The sequence below is a fragment of the Porites lutea genome, chromosome 11 (assembly GCF_958299795.1).
Source record: "Porites lutea chromosome 11, jaPorLute2.1, whole genome shotgun sequence".
Lineage (NCBI taxonomy): Eukaryota > Metazoa > Cnidaria > Anthozoa > Scleractinia > Poritidae > Porites > Porites lutea.
The window spans coordinates 4,900,804-4,925,282 of NC_133211.1; the positions used below are offsets into that span (position 1 = coordinate 4,900,804).

The 24,479-nt window shown below is 40.0% G+C and overlaps 3 protein-coding genes across 3 annotated transcripts in view; 2 read left to right on the top strand and 1 right to left on the bottom strand.

Annotated features, from left to right (window-relative positions):
• LOC140952207 (ras-related protein Rab-35-like) overlaps positions 1 to 4,358 on the bottom strand; it is a 12,742-nt gene extending 8,384 nt beyond the window's left edge. Inside the window, exons 1-3 of the mRNA XM_073401628.1 lie at positions 4,201 to 4,358; positions 1,700 to 1,750; positions 960 to 1,083 (exon numbers count right to left, since the gene is read on the bottom strand). Of these exons, the coding sequence (XP_073257729.1) occupies positions 960 to 1,083; positions 1,700 to 1,750; positions 4,201 to 4,255 (230 nt within the window). The 5' untranslated portion in view covers positions 4,256 to 4,358. The remainder of the gene's footprint in view (positions 1 to 959; positions 1,084 to 1,699; positions 1,751 to 4,200) is intronic.
• Positions 4,359 to 5,691: 1,333 nt separating this feature from the next.
• LOC140952206 (sn-1-specific diacylglycerol lipase ABHD11-like) lies at positions 5,692 to 22,230 on the top strand. The gene is made up of 5 exons (XM_073401627.1): positions 5,692 to 5,878; positions 16,155 to 16,302; positions 17,650 to 17,991; positions 19,370 to 19,557; positions 20,966 to 22,230. The coding sequence occupies exons 1-5, from the start codon at positions 5,763 to 5,765 to the stop codon at positions 21,120 to 21,122; spliced, it is 951 nt and encodes a 316-aa protein (XP_073257728.1). The 5' UTR covers positions 5,692 to 5,762; the 3' UTR covers positions 21,123 to 22,230.
• A 98-nt stretch (positions 22,231 to 22,328) lies between these two features.
• On the top strand, positions 22,329 to 24,479 carry LOC140952205 (melanocortin receptor 5-like). Its single transcript, XM_073401626.1, has one exon. The coding sequence runs from the start codon at positions 23,277 to 23,279 to the stop codon at positions 24,228 to 24,230; it is 954 nt and encodes a 317-aa protein (XP_073257727.1). The 5' UTR covers positions 22,329 to 23,276; the 3' UTR covers positions 24,231 to 24,479.

Below are 24,479 nucleotides of genomic sequence, written 5' to 3' on the forward strand. Positions count from 1 at the left end.
TCTCCCTTTCCGATGTTGTTTTGCCGCCCGGCTCCCTACAGTTTTCTTCATCGACAATGAAACAAACAAAACTATTCCACTCCAATTTCCAGGATGTTTTTCACTTTTTTAGAACAAAAATTCTTTGAAAAAAACTTTTCTCATTGAATGTCTGCGAAGCTGCAAGCACCTATAAATGGCAGGAATTTTGCCGCGAAACTCATGGCTTCTGATTAGACATATCATTTTTCTCACATGTGAAAAAACATCGTTCACGATTCTTATTGGAAGTATCTTTTTTTTTTTCATGTGTAAAAACCACCTTCGCTCCTCTGATTGGCTAGAACTCAATTGCGTATGAAAATTTACGACATAGCTTTTTGCTGAGTATTTCTCAGTATGTACTGTATATAATAAATACATCTTTTGTCTGACTGTAACCCACTGGAGATAACACATCCTGTGACCAATACATTTTCCAGCAAAGCTTGATAAATGAATAATTCATTTATCAAGCTTTGCCTTTATGATACAAACCTTTAGCCGAGAAATCTTTTTACTCAGAATCAGCTTATAGCTGAATGCTTTGTTCCAGCTTATTGGGATACTAAAAGTAAGAAGGTTGTGCTATTACAGATGCTCATTTGTTTTGACTTCCACTAGAAAAGAATACTGTAGTCTGAATACATAGAATGCAATCTGATGATGTGTGTTTGGACCTTTTGTCACTCACTTGCACTCACAAACCTTTGGTTATCATTAGTTATTACTATTAATAGAAGGGACAGTATTTCTATTACTTATTTTACACTTGAATAATAATTCACGTGTAAAATAAGACAATAATTATTATTAAACTTCACACTGTGACCACAACATTATTTCATTGCCAGAAATTTGCTCAACAAGTGCCACCATTACTCAACGTCTTTGCAACAAGTTCCTAAAAATGTCCTTGTCTACTGTTAAGTCAAACTTACGTTGATGTTATTGTACGAAATCTTTCTTGGCCTGCTGTATCCCAGATTTGTAATTTAACCATCTCACCATCCACGTTTATCTTTCTTATCTTAAAATCCACCCCAATGGTCGTAATGTAATTTCCTACAAATTAATAACATATAAATATATCACAAAAGGTACCCAGAAGTTATTTCCCTTTTGAGATCAATATTAACCTGGACTAGATGTGCCAATTGTCAAAAAATCTGGGGACAATGCCAGATTAGCCTCAGAAAACAGCTGACATTTTGCAACACTATTACTGGTTTCCTGGTTCATTATACATCTCTGGGAAACTGCCCACCTACCCATCCACTCAGGCAACATTACTTCTCACTCAGGGCAAAATGTTGGCTTAGGGGAGGGGCAGGTCGGCAGTTTCCCTGAAATGTATAATGATCTGGTTTCTCTGTGAAATGATGTGTGAGAGGTGAGAACAGAAATTCCATACTGATGACGCAAGACTACCCAGATCTAGGAAGTGACACGTCATCAGTATGGAATTTCTGCGGTCGTACTCAGATGTCATTTTGCAGAAAAACCAGTGGTGGCATCGCGAAATGTCATCTGTTTACTTAGACTAGCAAAGGATTTGCGTCACTCAAATCAAGTTTTTACTGAGACAGCCACTCAAGGTGATCTACAAGGTGATTTACAGGACATGAAAAACAAGCCTGGTTCTATTGTATATCTAGTAATTCTGTTACAAACACTGTACCTGAGAACATATTATCTGCAAATCTAAGAAGCAAACTGCTCTTTCCCACACCTTAGAAGAAAAATAAAATTATTGTTAGCAAAAAAACGTTATCTATCAAAAATTATAAGTGAACTCTAGTCTCAAGGTCCTACACTATCAGTAACTGTCAGTAAAGGCCAGAGACAGGGTAACAAAAGGAAAATAGAGCCAAAAAATTTCCTACCAGTTCCATTTCCCAATTGCTAATAGGCCATTTTTGAGTTGCCCCAAGCCTCTGTTTCAAATTGAGGCCAGGTGGTAAGCTATTGCAATGGAAATGATTTCTTTGAGCCTCGTTTTGAGAGTGAGAGTTTTTGGAACCTGGAAATGACATATTGCATATTGCATATAGCTGGCAACTTGAAAACTCATATATTCAGGTCAAACCCAAATTGCAGTTTGGTTCACCCCATGCAAAGTGAGGCGTCTGACCCCTGTCTAACTGATTACAATGAAGCTAATGAAAGTTAAGTTTAATAAAAACACCAGTAAACAAAATGAACATTTCGTGTTATGTGGCTACTTAAGGTGTTTTCATACAGTTTTTTGGAGGTCATACCGATATTTTTTGGTCGCTTTAAGAGTGATTTTATCCTCGTCCAATTGCCATAAAATTTTCACCAGTGACTAACTATGAATTGAAGTTTGTCAACATACAGTTTTTAGTAAAGTCGATATCACTATGACAACAATAAACAAAAAAATTGAAATCAATAAAAGCCAAATTTTGCGCGATCTAGACCTGCTACTGAAAATCCAACCCTAGGAACTTTAAGTGTGGTGTTTAGCATATAACCTCCACGAAAAACAAAAAATTCTGTATGTTTGAATTAAAATTAAACCTAAATATATTTTAAACCTGATATTTCTATATAACTCAAATTAATCTCAAGTAGCATCAGAATGCTGCTTAATATCATTTTTCACTGCTTGGAAAGTTTGGTGTATTTTGTGTCTTGTTATCCTAAAAACGAACCTGTTTTCTAACCACCTATCTAAGTGCGACTTTACTTGAAATTTGACTTTTAGCAATTTTCTTTATATCTCTGGAATAGCTTGAAAGAATTCTTTTCAAACCTTGTCACATAATCTTCACGATGTATAAGTTGTAGTTAATTTTTTATCACAGGTAATTTTTATTTTTCCTTTGTTTCAACTTCATTAGCATACATTACCATACCCAAAAACAAAGGAACCTGAGATAAAAACTACAATACCTTGAAATTTCAAGATGAGCCTAGCCTACGAACCAACCGAAAATCCTTGCTACAACAATTTACTGTTTTGAAACTATGCTAAGTTTTCCAAATTAATGCTCACCATTTATACCTCCGTGACCCCATGAATTTTATTGCATCTTTTGATGTAAAGCATTGTCAATACTTTCACTTTCTTTGGCCCTCGAAAAAACTGTATCGAAACATCTTAAAATAAGCACTTAAATGTAGCCTTCACAGAGATGTGTACATTAACATGGTATATTGTTTTAACGGCAGCAGGATTGGCTCAGTCAGTAGAGCCCTTGATTGTAGAGCGGGAGGTCGCAGGTTCGATTCCCAGGGCCAGACCAACACTCAGGGTCTTAAAATAACTGAGAAATGAAGATACTCCCTTTGCACTGCAAGTGGCTTGACCTTCACATGGTTTGGATGACCACGTAAAAATGGCGGTCCCATCTCCAGTTGGAGACTAAAATTAGTGTCCCCAATTAGTACTTTCTTGCTAAATACCTTGACACTCAAATAAAGTGCATTTTTATTTTTTTACTTTTTTTTGAAAGCTTAAGTCTGTGGACAGGTCACCCAGTGTGACCAATCAAATTAATGAAACCCCTTTGCATGGTGGTGTAAGCTTATTTATTTCTCCTGATCAAAAAAAGTTGTATTTTCTTGAGAATCGTGATTGTGAATACTCTTAGGAACTCAATGGCTAAATGAAGTGGATAATAATGGTCATAAAACTAATTTGCTTTTAAGAAAAACGTTAGGGTCATCGTACAACAGCTTGAATATTTGCCGACAAAACATTTCTAATTAATTGAGCTTATTTAGAGGACTCAAAAATAAAAATTGGCAAGGGTCCTTTTAAAAACCAGGACAGTGTGAACTAGGCCTGAAAACAAACAGGACAATTTTTAGTGATATGAAGCCCAAGATTGTTTGAGGAGCAACTGCGATAAATCGATTATTTTCACGTTAAGTTATTGTACGATGTGCGGCCGAACAGATCAGACACATGCACGTTTGTTTACACTGTCCTGGCTAATCGATCGCAAGCCGGCAGTCGTGTTAACATTCTCAGCGACGCACAGAGAAAGAGAAGCCCTTGCTGTGCGTCTTAAGCATTCAAAAGAAGCTTGATCAGAGCTTCGCAAACCTTTTATGTGTGTCAAGAAGATAAGTAATTTTTCAACACCCGAAAACTGTCGCAGCACAAATCTCCCCGGTTCAGTCTAAGGTCACAGTAAAAGTAATGCTTACCGCTATCCCCAATGATTAGGAGCTTGAATAAATGGTCATAATCCTTCGCAGCCATGTCTTAATTCTTATTTAAAGCATTTATAGTAACCTAAATAGCATCAGGGTATATTTTCGGTCGTCTTGCTTGCACAGGAAGTAAGCTTATGTCAGAGTACGACAAATTGTTGGTCACGTGGTAAGTCGAGGTGGGGCTTAAGCTCGACCCAGACCCTTGGCAGGAAAATGTAGAGGCTCGGCTAGCTGGGATCAAAGGGCGCATCAGGGGTGAATCCCGCCCGGGGAATCCCGTTACATTACTGGAATCAAGGTCACTAATAACTTCCTTGCACCCTGTGCTGGTACCCACACAACCTAACCAAGTGACTCCCATTGCAGATCCCTTCCTCTAGTACTAGCTTTTAGACTTTGTATCATAGAAGAGTCATTTGAGAAATTTAGAGTCACGTTTACATGGCAAACGACAAACGTGAATTTGTTCCACGTGACCAAATTTTTTCCTTTGCAGTAAAACCACATTTATAAGGACACTGAGGTACCCATAGAAAGTGTCCGTATTAACAGGGTGTCCGTTTAAAGGAGGTTGAATTTAGAGAAAATGTACACTTCCTTTTCCCAAGGACAAAGTAAACTGTCCGTGTTAAGGAGGTGTCCCTATTACATGTTAGCGGAAGTCCGTAAAGACGGGATTGACTGTACTTGTCTTTTACTGTTTATCATGTAACTAAACGGAAATCAGTCGCAAAATATGAAGTGCTGCAAAATATATTCAAAATTTCGACAGCAAAATTACGACCCTGGGTACCAGAGGTTTTCCTCGCGAGCGGCGGGAATTTTCGGTGGCCGACGGCCGTCGTACAAAATTACTTAAGACCGTCCAACGGGCGCCGTACAAAATTACTTAAGACCTTCCCAATGAGAACTGCCATGCGGACGAGAAAGATGAGGAAAGCTTTTCCTTCTGTCTTCTGAACAACTACGTTTCGCAAGGCTCCAGTCTCCGTGGAGCTTTTCCAGGGCGGGGCCGCGTTACAATTCTTCAAGTTTCTTTTTTTGGTATTACTTCAAAGTGAGCCTTAAAAACACATTGGAATAAAATAAACCTATGAAATAATGATTCTATAAACCTCGACTATTAGTGTATGCCGGTACGGTGGCTTTTCGATGGGCAGCCGATGGAAACGGGTTGCAACTTGAAAAGTTTGGGCCCACATTTTCAAATTCCTGTGCTTATAGCTACTTGATAACTTTTCATTTTGTTCCAAGTATAACAAAAATGACTAAGAATTCAGCTCACCGTTGCCCAAAAAAATGATAGCCCCTTAGAGAAGGCTTAATCCTTGATGCGCACCACAAGGGAACTGAATCATTTGAGCCGTGTGTTAATTCAAACGTACTCTTGTGTTTTCGTCACAGTGTTGTGACGTCATTATGATTTTACCAATGGGATAGTCCCTTCCATATATAGGATATAAACCGTAGAATTCACAATCTCCCAATTAAGTTAAAGCCATAAACGCTCACTGAACTTCAAAAGTCAACCTGCACTCAAAAAAAATCTCAAAATGGGCTTCTGGCGCTGTCTGTTGCCATTTGCCCACAGGAATCAGTCTCTGCTTGCATTCCGGTGTATAACAAGGTTTCAAATCTCACAGGTTAATAACAGTATTGCAGATGAAAGGTAGGTACAGTGGCGTAGACAACAGGGACAACAGGGACTCCAATTCATTAGACAAACAGGTTGCATATTTAATAGCTAGTAATAATTCTTTCGCAAAAGATAGTCGAGTAAGGATGACCTCACAGAACACGACTTCAGTGGAAGAAATATAATAGTCATTGTGAAAATTAACACCAAACTTGATAGTCCCGTTATTTAAAATTCTAACATTTATACTCCGAGGCTTTCTGATCCTATTTCGATGTTTGGTTTGGTTTTCTATTGTGTTCAAGTCGCTCCTGGACTGCGGATTCGACAATGAAATCGTGAAAAATTTGCACTGATTTTAAGCCGTAAGGCCTCTGAGTCTTGAGAATTTTGGTTATTCTTTCATGTTACGCTTACGCTAAATAGACCTACTGTTTCATATAATAGTAATAGAATGTCCATACTCATGTATACCCTGTATACCCTGTATACCCATGTATACCCTGTATACCCAGTATACCTTATATAGCCTGTATACCCATGTATACCAAGTATACCTTGTATACCCTGTATACCTTGTATACCCTGTATACCCATGTATACCCTGTATACCCAGTATACCTCATAGACCCTGTATATATACCCATGTATACCCTGTATACCCTGTGTACCCATGTATACCCTGTATACCCTGTATACCCATGTATACCCTGTATACCCATGTATACCCTGTATACCCAGTATACCTTATAGACCCTGTATACCCATTATACCCTGTATACCCAGTATACCTTGTATACCCTGTATACCCATGTATACCCTGTATACCCTGTATACCCAGTATACCTTGTATACCCTGTATACCCATGTATACCCTGTATACCCTGTATACCCTGTATACCCATGTATACCCTGTATACCCATGTATACCCTGTATACCCAGTATACCTTATAGACCCTGTATACCCATGTATACCCTGTATACCCAGTATACCTTGTATACCCTGTATACCCATGTATACCCTGTATACCCTGTATACCCAGTATACCTTGTATACCCTGTATACCCATGTATACTTTGTATACCCTGTATACCCATGTATACCCTGTATACCCAGTATACCTTATATACCATGTATACCCATGTGTACCCAGTATACCTTGTATACGTTGTATACCCATGTATACCCTGTATACCCTGTATACCCAGTATACCATGTACAGCCTGTATACCCATGTATACCCATGTATACCCAGTATACCTTGTATACCCATGTATACCCTGTATACCCTGTATACCCAGTATACCTTGTATACCCTGTATACCCATGTATACCCATGTATACCCTGTATACCCAGTATACCTTGTATACCCTGTATACCCATGTATACCTTGTATACCCTGTATACCTTGTATACCCTGTATACCCATGTATACCCTGTATACCCTGTATTCCCATGTATACCCTGTATACCCGGTATACCTTGTATACCCTGTATACCCATGTATACCTTGTATACCCTGTATACCCAAAGGCATATATACCCTGTATACCCTCTATACCCAAGAACTCCCTGTATACCCTGTATACCCATGTATACCTTGTATACCCTGGATACCCATGTATACCCTGTATACCCTGTATACCCGGTATACCTTGTATACCCTGTATACCCTGTATACCCCTGTATACCTTGTATACCCTGGATACCCATATATACCTTGTATACCCTGTATACCCATGTATACCTTGTATACCCTGTATACCCTGTATACGGAGGTACTCCCTGTATAACCTGTATATTCATGCACACTCTGTATACCCTGTATAGCATTGTATACTATCAGTCAGTTATATCTGGTTAAATACAGGATTTACAATTCTTTCGACATATTTGCTAGTATTTGACCGTCAGGGGAAAGGAAACTATCCATATCAAGAGGTAGATTATTAGCTATCTGTGAAAGTTCCATAAGTTGTATTTGCCAGTTAACGGAAGAGCGTTTTGAAGTCAGTCGGTTACGTTTTTCTAAAAAGAGGATGTAACATGGCAAGACCAAAAAAGATGAATTAACGTCTTTGAGGAATTGTTGCAAAAGGTATATTTGTTATTTTCCTTTCGTCTTATTTTAAGTCAGAAATTATTGGTTGGTATGTGCCTATGTAATAGTATAAATTGGAACTCTATCAGTTTGGTGCTTTTTGTGCATCGTACTTTGCGCCATAAGATATGCAAGTTCACAGTTAAATGTTCCTTCTTCGTCTAAGTAGTTACAGTCTTGAAGTCATTTTAGTTGGCTTTTACGTGTGGTTAAACTTTTGGCTCTGGTCAGTTTTTGGTAAATTAATGGACCTGGCTTTTCTCTTTTAACAATTCAGTTTTCACTCAGTGTTTCAAAGTTATAGTCTCTTGTCTCAGCAGTATCGGTAATATTTTTGCGAATTCGTTTAACAGCTGATAGTAAACCGTAATAGCTGAACGGGCGTACTCTTAAATCATGTTTGGAGGCAAAATCTTTGAGAGTCAGAAAATTATCGTTTCCTGATTGGAGGTGTTTAACTTTGGAGATACTTATTTCAAACCACTCTTTAAAAAAATAATGTTCATTATCTATCGTTATCAAAGAGTTGAACCACAGAACCTGTTCTTGAAAAGCGATATCAGAACTTACTTTGTCCACAAAGTTTATTTCTTTCCAATATTCCAGTTTTTCTTTATTTACAGGGTCCGTTGCCCTAATCTCTTTTATACTGTCAGAGACTTTAGGATTACCACGGAAAATGAGATCGCGCCCGTAGTTCTCCAGTTATAGATCAAAGATAAATTTCCATTTTCCGTTTTTAGTAGTGTCCAAGTACTTTTCAACCCATGTTGTTTTAAGAGATTTGTTGAAAGAGTAAATAGAGAATAATACATGGTCGCGCGGAGATATGGAATTTATCTTCGAGTGTTCACACTCCTTACATCCTCCTCCTCCATTCCTTACCCTGTAAGGAATGGTGAAATATGGGAAGAACTATAAAGCGAAACTATTTTCGACTTTGACTATTTTGCTAAACATGTCACAAAAATGGCTGTTCTTATTTTGAGTTGGCATACTGGGTCATAGTATGCATGACAAAGAACTCTAGCTCATTCAATCCAGGATCTTTGATTTTTTCGTTATTTTCTTTCAGTGAAAGTCTTGATTGTTTTGCTTTCACGGTATGTCTGTATTTTTTACTTCGCTTTCGCGGTGTTGTACATTTTTTGTCTCAAGGAAGTCTTTGGTTTCCCCCACATTGTTTGCCTTGGCACCATCCACAACAACTGCATGCGCTCATACAGGTACCGTATTCGCTGATGCACTTGCACCTGCCTTTGTAGTTCCTTGACGCTTAGCTTTTGCTTTTGATTTCTATTTATTTTTTTTTGCATCGACATGGTTTTCTTGGAGTTGAGATTGGCACTTTCTCCGTGGAAAGCGTGGACTGACTCTCGAGAGCATCGAGATTGCTGTTTGTTTCAGAAGTGAATTGCTCCTGCTGATCACGTTGGGAGATAATTAGCGCATCATAGTGTCCTAGACCACTTGCATTATACGCCAGGTAGACGACGTTTTAGGCTGGCACCATCCCTTCTGGATAAATTATCACAAAAGGAGTCAAAAAACTTGGATTTAAGACAAATAAAGGTATTTGAATAACGTTTGCGATTGCTAGAGGTATAAGATCGCCTAGCGGACCTGAAAACGCCCCCGATTGGATAAAACGATCTGCCTCCGAAAAAAAGTTTACATCACTGGGCAGAAATGACTAATAAAAATCTACTCCTTCTCCCTTCAATTCTTGGACGACTTTAATCGTGAGAATGCTACCAATATCGTTGATGGATGTAGATGTGTCTCTTCCCACCTGTTCCGCAAGGTGCGACATGAACAGCGATTCATTATGTGCATTCAAGCTCACCATTTGTTGCAATTGCATTGCCACTACCATAAAAATGTCAAATCCCCAAGTCGAGGCTAGTTCAGTAAGCCTTTTTCTCTCACTTTTTGTTCGGTCTTCAGCTACAGTTTCATTTTCCATTAATGCCTTTGTTTTTAACGGTCTAACATAAGTAACTATCTTCTTGAAATTGAATAGTTTTGGCCCCGTTTTTTCCTCAACGATCTTGCTCATTTTCCACCACTGTAAAGCGTCTCTAAGAATGACAAAGTTTTCGTCATCCGGCTTTAAACTGTTCTGCACGTTTTCACCATCACTACACGTAGAACTCTCGCCATTGCTATCGATTAATGATGTAAGACGGGTTTGTATGTGAGAAATACTCTATTGATATTGTTTTCAAATTTATTTTTTTATCTGTAGCATTTGTCATCACATGGAAATATATTTCGTGAACTTTGTTATTGGTCCCGTCAGGGGTTCTGCTCGTTTGCGGTACTCCTGTTAACAGAATCTTCTTTCTACTGTTTATGAGCATGTCTCCTATAGATGGTAAGTTTGCATCGCGTTTCCTGTTTGAGTTAAAAAGGGTTCTTTCAAAGTGAGTTCTTGCAAGATCTACTCCAATTCGGTTTGTTACTGTTGTTTTCTTCAGTCCTCGGTGAAGCCGTTCGTTTCGTGTTGTCCCACAACCTGGGGGGATGTGTGACAAACATCCCTTTCTAACGTGACATTCTATATTTTTTAGTTCTTTTCCAACACTTTTGCTGATAACGCGAGCGCCACTTGAATATCTTATACGAAACCCATTTTGTGATAAAGTTGTTTAGGTTGCGCAAACGAAATCTCTTCAGGTGCCGGAGTTGGAAGCTTTCTCTCGATGGTTTGATCTCTCTGATCCCCGAAGACCAGTGAGTAATCTTTGCAAACCTCTGCAAAGATATGAGAACGTTTTGACACCTTTTTTGTAATTCTTTGTATGGCGTGAAACAAATCCAACTTGACGGGGACGTTTGGGAAATATGACGTGAGCAGGTGGTGCCACTTGCAGCAATTGTCTATGTATATTCCTGACAGTTTCACACCTCGATTTTTGAAGTCTAACGAGAGAGCTTAAAAAAGAGGTTTTATCTCCTCAAAACTCTCTGACATAGCGAACGACCACCTTATTACTTGTTCTTTCTCGTTTGTCATACAGAAGAGTGATGTGTACTGCGTAATCCAGGCGCCGTTTTCTTTTCTTTCCAAACCGATATTTGCAGCTGCCTTGAAGGTGTGGTCACAGCTAATCCATTTAGCATTCTGTAAAAAGGTGTTTTTTCTCATTAAAAGAAGCAACGTAAACGCTTCTTATCAAGTTGTCACCTGGCCAGGGAAAAAGGTTTCCAGGAACGTCAAAATTTAACCCCTCAGCTGACTGTGTGAACCCCAATTCTTTCGCTTGGTGCGCGTCATTTAGAAATTTGAGAAAACCTGTTTCTTAATGTTCTTTTGTACCTTTCTTTTATGAGCTCTTCAACAGCCGATATTGCTAATCCTCTATCTAATAAATCTTCAATTTCATTTGACAACCGCATAGTCATACCAGATCGGTGTGTGAGAACAAATGGCACGCACGTATAAACCTCTGAGGTGTCGTGGAAATAGCCTGCGGGTATATCGTGACCATGCTCACATTTATATACTTTGCTTACAAGCAGCACTGGACTTTCAACGTCGAACAACATTAGGGGGTTTGATCTGTCTTTTCTTGCATTATTCCACTCATTGACGCTTCCCCTTGATAGCAAAGAACATCTTCCATCTTCAGCGCACAAACGACAATACAATTTTCTTTTTTTGGCGCGAAAAGCCGGATGTTGTCCAAGAGGATCGAAAAGGATATAGGGAAGTAGAAAGTAAGCATCTGCGTCGTGTCTCCAATCGGGTCCTGTAATCGGCGGTGGTGATGGTATGACGACAGAAGGGGCCACCATTTCTTCATTCGTTGATAAATCGTTTTCATATTCCACTGTTGGTTACATCAATATCTCTCTCTGCTTTTCTATCACCTCAAATCGCGTCACAAACGTCACAAATAGCACAAGAATGTTAATAAAAATTATTAACATTGAGATGTGCATGTTTGATTTGTGTTCCGTCTTTCTTACTCTATCGTCCTGGCCTACCCACGGTGTGATGCTAAAGGAAAATTTTACGTGAATGTACTTATGACGGTTCATTGATTTGTAGCCTAGGTATGTCCGCCCCCTCCTCTCCAACCAAAATCTCGCGCGGGCTTATTGAGTGTCACTGCGTTTCATCAGGTCAGCATATCTTCGCATACTAGTTCAATTCAAATGCCAAATTTATTATCCCTTAAATATGTAGCTTACATGACGGCATTTCAGGGGGGTTTTAAAAATTAACTGATTTCTTTCCAATATTAAATTCTTTACATAAAAGGTTTTATTTGCACATCAAGCATGATTTGTTTACTTAAGGGTAGACAGGGTATACCGGGCACACACTGTATACAGTGCATACATGGGTATAAGGGGAGTACATAAGTATACATGGGTATACAGGGTATACAGGGTATACGGGGTATACTGGGTATACATGGAAATACAGGGTATACATGGGTATACAAGATATACAGGGTATACAGGGTATACATGGGTATACAGGGTATACAGGGAGTACATGGGTATACTTGGGTATAAAGGGTATACAGGGTATACATGGGTATACAGGGTATACAAGGAGTACAGGGAGTACATGGGTAAACAGGGTATACAGGGTTTACGAGGTATACAGGGTGTACAGGGTATACAAGGTATACAAGGTATACATGGGTATACAGGATATACATGGGTATACAGGGTATACAGGGTATACATGGGTATACAGGGTATACATCGGTATACAGGGTATACATGGGTGTACAGGGTATACAGGGTATACATGGGTATACAGGGTATACAGGGTATACATGGGTATACAGGGTATACAGGGAGTACATGGGTATACATGGGTATAAAGGGTATACAGGGTATACATGGATATACAGGGTATACAAGGAGTACAGGGAGTACATGGGTATACAGGGTATACAGGGTTTACGAGGTATACAGGGTGTACAGGGTATACAAGGTATACAGGGTATACATGGGTATACAGGATATACATGGGTATACAGGGTATACATGGGTATACAGGGTATACATCGGTATACAGGGTATACATGGGTGTACAGGGTATACATGGGTGTACGTGGTATACAGGGAGTACATGGGTATACCGGGAGTACATGGGTATACAGGGTATACATGGGTATACAGGGTATACAGGGTATACATGGGTATACAGGGTATACAAGGTATACATGGGTATACATGGGTATACAGGGTATACAGGGGTATACGGGGTATACAGAGTATACAAGGTATACAGGGTATACATGGGTATACAGGGTATACAAGGTATACAGGGTATACATGGGTATACAGGGTATACATGGGTATACAGGGTATACAGGGTATACAAGGTATACATGTGTATACATGGTTTACAGGGTATACAAGGTATGTATGGGTATACATGGGTATACAGGGTATACAGGGTATACATGGGTATACAGGGTGTACAGAGTATACAAGGTATACAGAGTATACATGGGTATACAGGGTATACAAGGTATACAGGGTATACATGGGTATACAGGGTATACAGGGTATACATGGGTATACAGGGTATACTGGGTATACATAGGCATACAGGGTATACAGGATACACAGCATATACATAGGTATACAGGGTATACAAGGTATACAGGGTATACATGGGTATACAAGGTATACAGGGTATACATTGGTATACAGGGTATCCTGAGTATACATGGGGTATAAAAGGTATACAGGGGTATACAGGTTATACATGGGTATACAGGGTATACATGGGTATACAGGGTATACATCGGTATACAGGGTATACATGGTATACAGGGTATACATGGGTATACAGGGTATACTGGGCATACATGGGTATAAAAGGTATACAGGGGTATACAGGGTATACTGGGTATACATAGGTATACAGGGTATACAAGGTATACATGGGTATACATAGGTATACAGGGTATACATGGGTATACAGGGTATACATGAGTATACAGGGTATACAGGTTATACACGGGTATACAGGGTATACAGGGTATGCATGGGTATACAGGGAATACAGGGTATACAAGGTATACATGGGTATACAGGGGTATACAGGGTATACAGGGTAAACATGGGTATATAGAGTATACAGAGTATACAAGGTATACAGAGTATACATGGGTATACAGGGTATAGTGGGTATACATAGGATACAGGGTATACAGGATACACAGCATATACATGGGTATACAGGGTATACAAGGTATACAGGGTATACATGGGTATACAGGGTATACTGGGTATACATGGGTATACATAGGTATACAGGGGTATACAGTGTATACTGTGTATACATGGGTATACAGGGTATACAAGGTATACGTTGGTTTACATAGGTATACAGGGTATACATGGGTATACAGGGTATACATGGGTATACAGGGTATACATGGGTATACAGGGTATACTGGGTATACATGGGTATAAAAGGTATACAGGGGTATACAGGGTATACTGGGTATACATGGGTATACAAGGTATACATGGGTATACATAGGTATACAGGGTATACATGGGTATATGGGGAATACAGGGTATACATGGGTATACAGGGTATACAAGGTATACCGGGTATACATGGGTATACAGGGTATACAAGGTATACGTGGGTATACATAGGTATACAGGGTATACATGGGTATACAGGGTATACAGGGAGATAAACAGTCTATTACTATTACATGAAGGATATATCTATTTGGCGTAAGCGTAACATGAAAGAATAACCAGAATTTTGATACATGACATGGGTTATTACCTTTGGTCTTATTTGCGCTGAATCACAATAAAACGACATTGATTATTTAATGGGGTCCCGTACTACATATAGTCAGATATAGTACACTTGATAGTGCGTGATTTCAGTCTTATTGATCGCGTCATTAATAATGTAAATTGCAACAGAACCTCCCTAATCCATAACTTCAGCGCCTTGAAAATGCAAAATTTTTGTTTCGCTCCGCATGCATATTTGTATTAAGAAAACTTGTGACCATCCGATTGAAGCAACATATAGTTAACTCCCTCTAATTTAACATGGATTCCATTGGGATCGGCACTATGTGTCCGTCTTAGCGAGATGTGCGTCTAATAACTAAAAGGAGTAAAGAAAAGCATGGACCAACTCTTGGTGTCAGTTTTAGCGAGGTGTGCGTTAAGAGACTCGACAGTACTTAATTCTTTGCAAATAATAGCATAAGTACTAAGATAAATATTTATATCTGCTTGGCTTGTCACACACAAAAGAGAGCGTTCCTGGGAACAATATAAATTAATCGAAGGTCAAATGTCTCAAAGTTGCCTTTAGACCTTTCAGTTAGAGAAAAAAATTAAGTATATTTTGAAGTGTCGTTTAACACCTTGGTAAAATAAAATCACCAACAAACTAGACTGCAAAACAGTCCGTATTTTTGCGTATTCAAATACGCGTTAGCAGTCAAGCGAAAGTTCGGGAGCAAGGCTGAAAACGGAGGGAGAGACGCTAAAAACACGCACGTTGTGAGGCTTGCACGCTTCGCGCGTGTGAAACTCTTCACGCTGGACCGATTTTGAGGGAAAAAAAGCCGACTATTTTACAGTCTATAACAAAAGTTAAGATTATCAATTTGCCTTCAATTAAACGTTCGAGATATAATATTGAGAAAAAAACTCTTTCACGATTTTAGACGTGCCGCATGGTGGAAATGTACGCACCAAGGTTCTTGTCCTTCTTTTGACGTAAATGACAACTAGAGATTGGAGAGCGAAATTCCCGTATATTAGGGGATCAGATTCGGGGAAGAATGTTAAACCGTTTTCGCGTACACGTGCTAAAAATCAGAATTGCTGATGAGGAGGTGAGGTGAGGGAAGAGCAAATAAAGAATAGTTAAACAGTTCAGTCTTTCCTCAACTGTAGTACTATACCAGTAAGGGAGGGGTAGGTGGGTAATTTTTTTACGCCTTTTTCAGGCGAGTAAAGGCAAGTGCGAAGTGGGCATATATAGAGGGAGACACACTCGCGTCGGGGCGAGGCGTATCTTGCGCTTCTCCCTCGCTTTGCGCTTGCCTTTACTCGCCTGAGAAACGCGAAAAATAGACGTCTTTTTTTCTGCAGGCTTACACTGATCCAACGTCTTCCACTGATCCCTATATTACTCCTGATATTAATAAGGGTCTTTTTTTAATTACATTTTAGGTCACCAGTGCAGTTAGCCTATGATAACTTTGACGCAAACGCTGCCGGGAAATATTTACCACCTCTAATGATCCTGCATGGCTTGTTTGGTTCCAAGCGCAATTTCAGAGAGTTGGCAAAGATGTTCAACAAAGAAACTGGACGACAGGTAAACTATTATTTTGTGGTTGCATTGGTTATGAGGAGGTGCGCTCTGTGATTGGATGGAAACTCACAACCATTCAGAGGTAAAAACAAAATTACGCGCCTTTTCCCACCCTTCTTTGGTACCGGCAGACTACATGTATTTGCCCCAAGTTGTCATCAATACATTTGAAATTTAGCTCACATAGTAATTGGTCAGAGTAGTTATTTAAGCTGTCTTTGCAAGACTCAATCGAACCCCAAACTCCCAAGCACAACTAAAACGACTGTGTTCTTCGGTACTTTCCATGGGCATGGCGGACTCTTACACGTCTTTGCCGATGGAATTCGCGCAGCCCTATGCTATTATTAGGGAGCTTAAGCGACAACGACGGCAACGAGAACGGCAAATACGCACTAGTTTTTGATTGACAAAACAGCAACACTGCAAAATGGGGGACTACTCGTAGTCTACTCGCCTTTTCTCGCGTGGGGTGATTTTCACGCGCGCTCGCGCTTTGCTCGCTCTACTGTCCCTGAGGAAAAATGGGGGACTACTCGTAGTCTACACTGCACGACTACGACGTGAAACTTTCTAATTACACGTTTTATGGAGGACGTAAAAACAAGACAAAAATTTTCAGTTTCTTTTTCTAACCTAAGGTACAGTATTTCAGAATCAACTCTATAAAAAATTGCCCAACGCTTGACAAATTAAATCAATAGAATAAAAGTGATAAAGTTTGAAACAGCGCAAATTTGCTTAAGCTCCTGTAGCAGACTATGAACTGTTCTCAGTAGAGGCTCCAAACCCATGATAAAAAAGAAAAGGCAAAGAGGCCGATAGCTCGAAATAGTCATCTTATTGACAAACCTTAGGCCGATGGTGTGCTCATTTGATCCGGGATGGTTTATTCACCAACTGAAAGTTTGGCTTTGTTTATATGATCCTCGGCCGAGTATGACCTCCAACTTCTTCATGTACTTGAGCTTTTCCACTTTGTATTGAAATCCTTTAAGGAGAACTGATATTAAGCCCCCCCCCCCCGCCGCCCCTTCAAATGTGTTTGAAATAAATAGGCTCCCCGGGGAGGGCTTAATAGAGAATTTACTGTACGTTTACAATTGATTTGATAATTTTCATTCCTAGCTTTTTAGAATCGGCGAATTATATTGATAGCTTCACTTTCTAATCAAATCAGTCGCTAAAAGATGCGCTTTCCCGCCTTTTTTGCCAGTCTTATGACTGATAGCTTGATAATAGGCAGTTTCTTGGTGTTGAGGACGTGCAAGCAATCCCTAAATGACGTAATACAAAAGATTGAATTGCTTCAGGACTACCAAACTCACGTTAAACACCGTTCCATTGCAGATTGTGACTGTGGATGCAAGAAATCACGGAGACAGTGACCGCAGTCCCCACATGAGCTTTTCTCTAATGGCTTCGGATGTATATCATCTTATTCAAGAACTGCAGCTTTCCAAGGTGGTTTTATTGGCAAACAGTATGGGCGCAAAGACGGCGATGACCTTCGCGTTGACACACCCAACTTCATTAGACAGCCTCATAGTTGTCGACACGTCTCCTTCCCCCAAAAGAAGTCAATTTGCGGAAGAAGTGTTTCCACCTGGCTTAAAAGCACTCAAGACTGTAGATTTAAATCAGATAAAAGACAGACGAGATGTTGACAACGTTTTGAAGGACGTAATTCCTGTAGGTGTTGCCTTACTAATATTACTCCCTTAAGTTATTTTTTTTTTGCAATAAGGCAGACGTACTCTGTGGCGGATCCAGGGGAGGGGCACTGTTCCCCCTTATTTTGAGACCAAATTGAGGCTCAAAGAGCCGTTATAAAATTTTTATTTGAGACTCCCCTCCCCCTCATGTCAGGGTCTGGATGACCGGGGGCCCCTTATCTGAAAGTCTGGATCCGCAACTGGTACCGTATGCCCTGAATAAACCCTTCGCTCTAATAAGCGCTAACCCTTTGACCAATTAGCAATTGAAATAAGCCCCCCCCTTCCCCCTCGACTTCGCTTTACAAAATAGTTAGGACTTCACCACTATCTCGTCCTGGTCGTCTTCGGGATACGCACGGCGGGAGCAGGGAGTAATGGAAATGCGAGCTGTTTGGGAGAGGCTAAACCCCCGGGGGGGTACTCCCAAGTGCCCCCCCCCCCCCCGGGGGGCTAAACAGCGAGACATTGAAATCTGCAGAGCTGATCGTGCTCGGTAAAAATTAACTTTGCAAGACATAGATACTGCAGCGATAGTAGCCTGTTCCTGGCTCTCAGATAGTAGTGAAAGGCACGCGAAAATATGAGCGCGTGATTGGTGAAAAGGGGGCGCTTTCTCAATTTCGCGGCCGACCCGTCTATCTCGGCTATCTCCTGCTGGAACAGGCTACACTGATAGAACCTAAACAGAGCGCGGTTGTAGCCGTTGACAGATGTCTCTCCATTATTGTGCCTTATCGGAAAAACGTAACAACAGACTTAGCACTGCTAAATAGGAATACCCGCTCACTCTGTTAAAAGCCCTAACAATGGACTGTCACACCGGCCGAATTACGCCATATCACGTGCCTTCGGGAGGGCAAGAGTCCCGCCAACGGAGTCGTGTTGCTGTCTCGCAAAGAAAATGTACAGGATGGCCAAACTAACCTTAGAATTTAACATGGACAAGACCGTTCAATATGTACAGCGTATTGGACCTTCGGCCTCGAAATACTAAAGTAACAAATGAGGGATCTATAGAAGACCTGATTAGCAAACATGCGTCATTATTATTATCATTATATAGTTATCATTATAACTATTCGTATAATTATAATTATAATTATTATTATTGCTTTATTTTGAAAAAAATGGCTATTTATAAGTTTAGTCACGCTTCAATTATCTCTATTAATCCCCTTGAGCTGCAGGTTTTAATTCATTTAAGTGCATAAATGAAGTATTAATTCTTCAAAGTAGATTCCTCAGTATTATATTGAATTCCCCTGTTTCTTTAATCGAGGAAATACGTCAGTTCAGTTCCTGTATTTATCTAATAATTCGACTTTTTTTTCTTGGTTACCTAATTAACGCAGATTGAAGTTTTGAGGTCTTACTTTTTGAAAAACTTGGTGAAAACTGACTCTGGATTTAAATGGAAAGTGAACCTTGAAGCCATAGATAACAACCTCTCAGAGGTTTTAAGCTTTCCAACACAATTTCCACACCAGAAGTTCAATGGAAGGGCTCTGTTTGTTGGAGGAAGCGAATCAGAATACATAAGGTACGTATGAAAAATACGCGAACCTTGATTTGAAATAGGTAGATGAATACTGCGCACTATTATTCATTAATTCTATTGCCTTCTTTTGTTTATTTGTAGCTGTTTTGTACTATTTCTTATTAACTGTTTCACGGTTCAAGTAAAATCACTCTAAAGCCTACCAACAAATAATATTTTAAAGTAGAAATATATTTGAACTGCACTCTCATTTTTTATTGCATTGCATTGCCTTTGCTATGGAGATAATTGCCGTGGGAGTGTTTCCATAAAACCCATTTCAAAAGTACTATATCTTTGTATATCCCTGGGGCTTTTAGCACCTGATTTGGAAGGTCTCAAGTCAGGGTTTGCAAACCTTTTCTCGGTATACTACGGTGGAAATTCTTAACGAACAGTGGCGGATTACGATCTTTAAGTATTAAATTGGGGGGGGGGGGGGGGGGGGGGCCTCAGCCAGTAAGAGGGAGGCCCGGCCTCCTCGAACTACGGACATCAGTTTTTGCCCCGGGTACCCCGGGCCTCTCCCCGAGATCTGTCACTCAGAAGAACCCCAGTAAAGAATATCGTTCTTTGTACTAAGGACTTTAAAGTCCTTAGTATAAAGAACGATATTCTTCACCCCAGCCGTAGTAAAGTGTCTGGAAAAAGACTCGAGTGAATTTTCAGCTACGCAGCGGGGAAGTGCGTCCCCCAAAAAGGAGGATTAATCCTAGGGGGAAGTGGCATTAGTGTTAGATTTAATTCAGGTCACTAGTTGCACCTTAAATATATTTCTGAATGCAACCTCTTTCCCCAGGCTTTTTCCTTAGACTTCCTCACCTTCAATTGTAATTGTTATTCTATATTACTGATCCTGATCTACGCAAATATCCGGCTTTTCAGCCTCGCTGTTTTTTGTCCAAGTGGTCCTTGCAAGAATTGTTCGCTAATTTTTCCTTAGAAGCTAGAAGGGGCTCTGGGAACCAGGTTGTTTTGTATGCCACCTCGCTACTAATCAAAACTACCTCGAGTACATTTAAGGGGTGTTCATTTTTTGCAGCGAAATCGCTGTTGGCGTAGAGACTGAATAGCAAAGCACCCACGGAGAGGCTGCGGGAGAGCATTATTTTAAAACTGTGGACCCTGGAGTATTTCATCCGAGGACCCACCGCTGGGGCTGGCGAAAACTTCACCGAAAGGGTCCTAATATATTTAACAGAAAAAAGGGTCACTTGCACAATGACGTCATATTACTACTACCACCAGAATCCTTTAGAGTTTTCCATTCTTGTGCAAATTAGGGCTTTTGTTATTTAAACCTCGCTGGGATTTCCAAATATAAATATGAAAGGAAAAACGAAAAGGATTCTGGTCGTGGTAGTAAAATGACGCCATCGAGCAAATGGCCTATTTCTGTTGTTTTATTTAGTGAATCAGATTATCCTACAATCTACAAGTTATTTCCCAGAGCTGACATCAAGTTTATACCTGACAGCAGGCACTGGCTTGTTATTGAAAAACCGAAGGAATTTGCACAAACTGTGACGGAGTTCCTGGCAAAGGACACTGCAGATCACCAATTTTAAACTTCTTTATTGTAGTGTGTTATTTGTGTCTTCGGTTAATGTTTTGAAAGGTTATTTTAATGTTTCACTCAATTTGGTGGCTGTTGCCACAGTTTGAATTTTGAAACGTTTCTTGACACAGCTCCTTGAAAAGGGATGCAAAATTATGACATACCAAAGTGATTGTCTCAGATCCTGAGAGGTCTTCTTCAAATAAACCTGTGGGAGGGGCAGACAACAAACCAACGGACGTTGTGAGAAATAAGCCTGAGAAAACAGCCTACATTTCTAGACGCCACCACTGGTTTCACCAAGAGATCACGTGAAGAACCCTGAAGCGCAGTAATTCGATCCATACTGATGACGCTCAACTCACAACCCAGATCTGAACAGTGCTTCTGATTGGTTGAAGCAAATGTCTAACCAATCAGAAGCACTACTTATGTCTGGGTAGCGATACGTCATCAGCATGGAATTTCTACCTTCGTTCCTCTCAGACGTCATTTCGACGGAAAATTAGCGGTGGCATCGCGAAATGTCGACTGTTTCCTAACGCCACTGAGACATACAACCGCAAGTAAAATAGAATGGAGACTGGTTTCAGAATCAGGTTTTCGGCAAACGGCAGATGTCAATTTGTACCAAGTGACAAAGTCCTTCCCTTTCCTCGTCCTTTATAGAGTACAAAAATAAGTAGTTTCATGTCAGGTTCATCCATAAGAATTATTTTCGCTAGTTTTCATCTCCCCTTTCCTTATTTGAGAAATGGTAAACTTAAATCCCGGGTTTGCCGTTAACGTCTCACAGAGAGGTCAAGCATCACGTTTACGTCAAGCGGCAAACGCGAATTTATACCACGTGTCTCTTTACCTGTCGTTTACTGTTCATTATTTCTACACCTAAATTAGTAGTTTCGCGCAATTTTTTATCCATAAGAATTGTTTGAGCTGTTTTTATCTGCTCAATTTTTATTTTGACAAATCCTCAACTTGAATCTGACGGTTGCCGTTTGCCGTACACGTGAAGCTTAAACTCTCTGAAGCCAGAAGTCGTTATGTTGCTATAACAACTCCGATGTCAATACAACAACGTTCATTAAAAATGTCCACCCCAGATCTAATAATACTGAAGTGTGGTAACCATTTTCGGATGTCCAAGTGCCAATATCAACATAGCCAAGACACAAACTTGGGAGGATTTGCCCCTAAAGGATGCAACCGACCCGTTTGGAAGCAACAATAAACTTTACAAATTTATAATCACGTATTCAAACCAGAGACAAAAAGCTACAAGATGATCGTTTCTTTTAAACAAACATAACAGATCGGATTTACTTATCAACCATGCCTTTCCAAATAAGCACTCCAGCTGTCAGAGGTTCTAAACAAACAAGCGGGGCATTTATATTCATGGTCTGCTTAATTTTGAAAATACATATACTTAACTGCTCAGAAAACCAACCCTAGTCAATTGACATAGATAATTGTACGAGATGCTATTGTCGCACGATTTCATATACACTGAGCAAATTCAAATATTTTGTCAATAGCCTTGAATACAACGTATTATTTCTTTAACAGGTGCTTTTTCTTCTTATAAAAAAAAACTCTCTGAATAATTCAGAGAAACGGACCAATTTTGTAATAATAGGAACTATGCATGAAAGTATACGGTGGTTTCAGGTTGTTAGCTTAATGCGTGAGTCAAGCGTTTCGTTATTTTCGTTATACGGGAAGCCCATCTCCTTAAGACATTCTTAGTGTCAGCTTGAGTACCAACGAATCTTAAAGTGTTAAACAGATGGACAAGGTAAATTATGATGTGACCATAGTGATTTAGTCCGAGCCTACGTGAAGAGTAAATTTTGCAGTTATATGTTCAAAGAGTCGAGATCTTCACATACCCAGGAGGAACATTAGCACGATCACTATAAAATAACTGACAAAATATATTCTGATGTGAGCATACTGATTAAGGCCGAGTCTACAGGAACAGTACAGTACATTTTGTAGGTAAAGGCGCAAGAGATCTGCATATAAATGGGAGGAACATTACCACCATCACTGAATTAACTGACGCAATATATCCTATGATGTGACCATACTAATTCAGGCTACGGGAGAGTAAATTTTAAAGTTATAGCTTCAAAGAGATCTTCATATAACAGGGAACAACATGACCACGATCACTAAATTAACCGGCAATGGATTAAATAGCACTAACAGCAAAGCGGAAAATCTCTTCGGTTGTTCTGGGGCTTTTGCGAGTGAAATGCACAGTGAGTTAAAATTCCTATCAGTTTTCAACGCTATCCTTGCCACTGCTACAATTATGGGGAACACTTTCATTCTAATTTCCCTTCGCAAAGTATCTTCGATTCATCCGCCGACTAAACTCCTGATTCGAAATCTAGCAGCAACTGATCTTCTTGTTGGCCTCATATCAGAACCTCTGGCGATCGTTTATTGGACATCTTTAATCACCGAGCGCTGGGATATCTGTTATTACTCGTTTTTACTGGGATTGATAATAGGGTATGCTTTATGTGGAGTGTCACTCTTTACATTGACAGCAATGAGCATCGACAGACTAATTGCTTTGTCCTTGGGGCTAAGATACAGGCAAATTGTAACTTTAAAGCGAACATCGGCTGTCGTAGCTACATTCTGGGTGGTGTGCCTGTGTTGGTCTGCTACTTTTCCGTACGTGAGGAGTTATCAAGCAGTCATATGGGCCAGCTTAATAAGTATTATTCTCTGTTTGATAATCTCGGTGTTATCGTACACAAGAATCTTCCTCGGTCTCCGTCACCAAGAAAATCAAGTCCATCAAATACAAGGTCCGACTCCTGAGGAACTACCCACCCAATTAAACATTGCGCGATACAAGAAAGCAGTGACCAGTGTGTTGTGGCTGCAGATGACCTTACTTATTTGTTATTTACCACATGGTGTACTAGCAGGTTTTTCAAGTCGCGGCCTTTCTCAGTCGATATCTTTTTTCAGGCAATTCACAGTGACACTGATATTCCTTAACTCAACATTAAACCCAGTTCTTTATTGCTGGAAGCTTAAAGAGATAAGACAAGAAGTTAAAGAACTTTGGTTGCTAAAACATATCTGCAAGTGATCACACGGAAGATCGCTGGGTGGGTACTTACAGGGTCTGCAAAGGTATTCTCGGAACAGGGATTTCAGCGAACTGTGGTGCGGGATTCGTGAAAACGCAAGATTTCTTAACGGGATACGGGATTTGACCGCCACCCGGGAAGCCGCGTGATTCACCGAAATCTTAGCCTGCGTAACAGTCGTTTCAGTTTCCTTTAAGCTAAGCGGGGCAAGAATCCAAGAACGAGAGACGCGCAAGGGCATTGTGCTA

Coding starts and splice junctions, on each gene's coding strand:
- LOC140952206 (XM_073401627.1), top strand. CDS start 5,763: ATGGGCTTCTGGCGCTGTCTGTTGCCATTTGCCCACAGGAATCAGTCT. Junction 16,303..17,649: donor ACAAAGAAACTGGACGACAG/GTAAACTATTAT, acceptor GTTCCATTGCAG/ATTGTGACTGTGGATGCAAG. Junction 19,558..20,965: donor AGCGAATCAGAATACATAAG/GTACGTATGAAA, acceptor TGTTTTATTTAG/TGAATCAGATTATCCTACAA.
- LOC140952205 (XM_073401626.1), top strand. CDS start 23,277: ATGACCACGATCACTAAATTAACCGGCAATGGATTAAATAGCACTAAC.